This window comes from Fonsecaea multimorphosa, assembly GCF_000836435.1.
Source record: "Fonsecaea multimorphosa CBS 102226 unplaced genomic scaffold supercont1.12, whole genome shotgun sequence".
Lineage (NCBI taxonomy): Eukaryota > Fungi > Ascomycota > Eurotiomycetes > Chaetothyriales > Herpotrichiellaceae > Fonsecaea > Fonsecaea multimorphosa.
This window is the reverse complement of record NW_015971646.1, coordinates 109,980-115,248: the sequence shown is the minus strand read 5'-3', so window position 1 is coordinate 115,248 and position 5,269 is coordinate 109,980. Positions and strand designations below refer to the sequence as shown.

General features: G+C 53.0%; 1 protein-coding gene across 1 annotated transcript; it reads left to right on the top strand.

The window, feature by feature from the left end:
• Positions 1–1,090: 1,090 nt before the first annotated feature.
• On the top strand, positions 1,091–4,825 carry Z520_06397 (uncharacterized protein; the record flags this gene model as incomplete). The annotated part of the gene is made up of 5 exons (XM_016776897.1): positions 1,091–1,380; positions 1,433–1,470; positions 1,527–1,559; positions 1,612–1,769; positions 1,823–4,825. 5 exons carry the CDS (start codon positions 1,091–1,093, stop codon positions 4,823–4,825), a joined length of 3,522 nt encoding a protein of 1,173 aa, XP_016631742.1.
• Positions 4,826–5,269: the final 444 nt, after the last annotated feature.

The following is a 5,269-nucleotide window of genomic DNA, read 5'->3' as shown; positions in this document are numbered from 1 at the left end:
GATTGAACGGCTGCTTTTCTTTACGCTGCGTACCTATTGTCCGTCTGCAGGGCCGATTGCGTCCAAGGGCAGGGGGAGTCATTCGTCAACGAGTCAACGACTGAGCAGATTCCGGGGTGCTTGGCCCCGAAAAAGGCCACGCAAGCCACTTTGCCAGGGCATCTGATGCTGGTACGGCTACTGGTAGTGTCGGTCGCAGACAAGGGAAAGCGAGGACGTAACTCGGCGGGATCTAGCAGCCACGTAGCTAAGGAACTCGGCTCAATCTCCTTGGTGGATGATTTCATGATGTAGCTGGAGCTCGGGCGGTAAGTGGATGAGAGCCTCTGGATCTCCAAATTGGGCCTTGCGTAGCCTCGACTAAAGAGTTTAGTTAGATAAGAGACGTCATCAACGGCAGGCGATGCCTCGCCCAAACAAAACTTGGAAGTCTGAAAGTCTAGCAAAACAGTGACGCTTTGTGGCTTTCTGGCAGATCTGGAAGGCTTGGGTTTTGCCTGATTCTGTTCTAGTCTGAGCGAAGTGGCCGGCGTATCGCATATCGTGGTGAGCATCGCCTGGCGAGGGTTTTGGAGGGGCGCTTTAGGTGCCCACTTAACTGAGGATTTAGTTAAACAACGTCCAAAAGCAAAGTAGAAAAAGGTGAACCACTGCGACACGGCGAGAACGGATACCACCCACACCACATCACCACATCACCTGCGCCCCAGATCAGTAGTACATCTCTCTTGTTGTTTCCACTTCCTTGTTAAACTCCCTCATTTTGTCTGTTGACTGCTTGCTCAACGCAGCTGTCTTTCCGTTCACTCATTCCCTGTACATCTACTGCCATCAGCAGTGCCACAAACCCGGCCTTCCATTACCCGCCGAAATCGTTCTTTCTGGGCGCCACCTTATCATGGCAAGCTGAACGATACCTTTTGTTTTTCTCCGACAAGGCAAAACGCACAAGTGTGGTGGTGAGGCCACCAGCTACCTCTCGTGAATCGCACGCTGCACGGTCCTCTTCGATCTTTCCTTCCGCAATCGAATCCAGGCCCGAGCGGCAGGTGCAAGTTCCATCAGGCTAAACACAGACAACATTGTCAACATGGGCCGCCTTCGCAACCTCTCCGAGAGCTTCAGGGCTGCGGCATTCAGCAATTCGACCCTCTCCATCCCTTCGCTGGCCAAGTCCTCTTCCCCCGGCCACACTGAAGTCGTCGACAAGGACTTACCGTCACCGGCACGGTACCAGGACTCCCCAACACCCACCGAAACCCCTCAAACCACCCCTCGGACAGACCGGGTTGTGTCCCGCCCAACGTCCATGGTGTACACGCCTCCGTCAATGGAGTTGGACAGAGAAAATCACATCGAGGAGTTGAGACCGGTGTTCAGGTACGCCTGGCGGCCTAGTTATATGAGAACCTAGTGCTGACGCTCCCACTAGCTTCCTCTCAAGTCACGGCAACAAGCTCTATCAAGAAGGTACTTATTGCTTACTTGTAGGATCAACACGTCCCGATGCTGATCATCTCGTGCAGGGTACTTTCTCAAACTGAATGATCTTGACACTCGTGAGTGCTGCCGATCCCTCTAGTCCTCGCTCATTGACTAACTTTTTGAAAGATGGAAGACCCAACGCGGATCGCAACTGGACTGAATGCTTTGCTCAACTGGTGGGCACTGTACTTTCGCTTTGGGACGCGGCTGCTTTGGACACCGCTGGTCAAGACGGAGAAGTGGCTCCCACATTCATCAACCTGGCGGATGCCTCCATTAAGATGGTACGATATACAGCCGCCCTTTCATGGTCGTCCTGATTCTGAGTCATTGGCAGATCGAGACGCTCCCTACACGAAATCCCGATGTTCAGCCTTTACAGAATGTGCTGTCGATATCCACAGCAGGAAAGAATCGCTATTTGCTGCATTTTAACTCGCTGCATTCTTTGACACAGTGGACGGCTGGCATCAGACTCGCAATGTTTGAACATGCCTCGCTCCAGGAACTTTATACGGGCTCCCTGATTGCCGGCAAAGGAAAATACTTGAACAATATCCGAACGATCATGGAATGGACAAAGTTCAAGGTGGAAGATTGGGCCCGTGTTCGATTTGGTGCTGGCACTCCATGGAGACGATGCTGGTGTGTGATAGAGCCTCCCGATGAAAAAGAATGGCAACGGTCGAACAAGTCTTTGAAGAAAAAATCAGCGTACGACAAACCCTCCTTGCCAAAGGGGGTCATCAAATTCTATGATACCAAGAAAACTAAAAAGGCCCTGCCTATAGCGACCATTACCGATGCATATTCGGCATATGCCATTTATCCCCAGTCGAAACCGTTGATCGATCAATCCACCCTGGTGAAAGTCGAAGGCCGAATCACGATACACTCAAAACCAGAATCGAAGACTGAAGGCTTTGTTTTCGTTATGCCCGAAGTACACCCCGCAGTCTCAGGTTTTGAGATGATGCTTCGTTGGCTTTTCCCAGTTTACGACATTTTCCATCTCTATGGCCGTCCTCAGCGATTGATCGCCGACACATGGGACACCCGAGGCCTCATGTTTGCGATGCCGCGAGACCGGAGATACGGCTATCTCGATATCATTGACGTTGCAGCGCTAATCCACTCTCAAGGTAGTGAAAAATGGAGCGAACGCGAATGGCGTAAACAGTTGAAAGAGGCCACCTCCAAGCGAATGTCAATGACCGCGCAGGGACGGTCGAGCAGCAACTTGGAGAACCGGCGAGCAAATCGAGTGTTTTCGGAATCGAGGCAAGGTGTGCACTACTACGACGATGCCGACTCGGTTCGTTCGTCGCCACCTTCTCGACACCAGCACAATCAATCAACGGATGCAGTGTTTGCTTCCCCTAAGAAATCTGCGACAGCCCCTGCGAACATCGCGTATCTTTCGCCCGGGCAAAATCACCATTCGAGGTCTGTATCAGAATCCGTTGCGTACATGTCGCCGACCCAGAATCGTCGCCAGCACGAAAATTACAATCCATCTAGATTGTCCGCTGAATACAGCGAGATGGAGCCTATTCAGCCTCCCCCGGCTCCTCCAGCTCATCGAAACCCATTCAAGAGCAACGCCATACATAGTGAAGTCGAAACATCAGACAGCCGGTACAGCTCGGATAGCGACGGTCAAGGGCCGCGGACTCATCCGGAAGATATTCAAGAAGATGTGGGGGAAGCAACACCGCCTGCACCAGTGGTGGCTCCCCCAGAGATGCAGCATCAACACAGTGACGTCCCACAGAGGCGACCTGATGTCCGGCCAGACTTGAGACGTGAGAGAAGTCGCATGTCAAATGGAACATTGTCTCAGATTGTCGATGTGAATAAACTCGCGAGCGGTGGGGCGGCGGGGCATGCAGCGTTGGTGGCGTGGAATAATGGCCTGCAAGGCGAGAATCAGGGGCCTCGAGGGGTAAATGAGACCCCTCGCGACGAAGAAATATCTGCTAATCAACATGTGTCTCAAGAAGTGGTAGCAGAAGGTGCTTATATGCCAAACCCTGCTGATGTCAGACCAGAACCTCCTCGGCTCCCTACCGAACATTCAACAGCCTCAAAACCAATCCATCGAAAGCCGGTCCCGACCACAAAAACAGCTTTCTTAGCGCCATCATATCGTGCTCAGTCGCCCGACAGTATGTCCAAATATTCAGCCTCGAGCTACGACAGGGCGCAGAGCAGCTCACCAGACTATGACAGCCTTCCTGAGAACGATGATCGTCCCGTCTTTAGCAGAAAGACCAGGACAGGCGTCTTAAAAACTGTCGGAGATCCTCAACTATCTGGTAACCAACAAGATTCGGTGAAAAGCGACGTACCTGCCGTTGACTTTGGCATGACCTTTACACCAAGCTTGACTCCGGGGCACAGTCGCCCTCCGACGGCTTCTGGGATCACCGGTGGGATTACCGGACGGCAGTCGCCATTCGATCGGCCCTTGACGGCTCCCGCAACCCCGTTGACCAGATCTCCTCAGGAAGAGCGAGCCTCTCCAACCCACTTGACTCCTAGCGACGAGCAAAGATCTCCGTTGGCCGGGAGGGACAGCCCCAGGGGAAATCACTCTCGGTCGTCGAGCTATGCCTGGCATCCTGGATCGACCTTGGCGAGACACAACTCTATGGGAGGTTTAACAGCTGAGGAGTTCGTCCAACAACGCGCTGTCGCTGCAAGGGTTCCACATGGCTATGTCCCTCACCGGAGCGTTTCCTACAGCAAAGTCGAGCAATCTCCGAACAAACTGCAGAAAAAAAGAGATTCAATGCTCCGATCCAGCTCGAGACAATCATTGTTGGTCGATCCATCATCGCATTTATCGGCCCGGGAGCAGGAACATGTTGCAAGGATGACAGGCGGTCCACTGATTCAGGTGATTGACAGAAGCAGGACGCCAGACCCGTTAGTCGGGCTGATTGGGGCGATTGAGGCACGAGAGCAGGAAAGGAGAAATATCAAAGAAGGGGTCGCCGGTCATATGGTCCAAGAGGCCATAGCGCAAAGGCAGGCGGCGGAGCGCACCTACGGAAGCACCTACGGAGTGCAGCAACATTCCGCTTACAATTCGCCGGTCGACGTCAGACAGAGTGGTCAATGGATCAACGCCCAAGCGCCTGCGTACTGGACTGGTACCGTGCCACAACAGCCGCAGCAAGTCTGGTCAAATCAGCCGGGTTGGCAGTATGAACCACAGACTCAGGTCCAGGGACAGCAAATGCAACAGATGCAGCATCAGCAGCCGAACCAGATGTATAATGCGAGATTCAGTGGATATTATGTGCCACCTCCTGGCCATGATGGGTCACGGTAGACGGGCATTTTGATGGGGCGTCATGGGTAAATTTTGCATTGCAAGCGGGTGATTTTTGGCATGGGTGGGCGCTGAGCGATACACCTTTGCAGAGGGCATTTATCCGGGGTTGCATAGAATGATAAGAAGGTCCAAAAGTATAGGAGCTCCTTCCTCAAACGGCCAAGGTCAAGCTAGAGGCAGGCTGAAGAATAATGATAATGACTCCTTGCATTGGCTATGGTCAGGACAATCCCACGGATTGCGGCCCGGATTTGGACAAGCGAAAGGCATCAAGCGAGAAGACGGAGTCTCGCTTTATGCGCATGCGTCTGCATGCATGACCCCGTATCTGAAGTCCTCATCAAATTTCTAGGGGCTGGGGGGGTTTGGAGGCTTGAGAGATTCACCTGAGAGATGAAGCACGTGGCAGGAGTTGAAGGTGCAGTAGCTCTGCCTTGATTG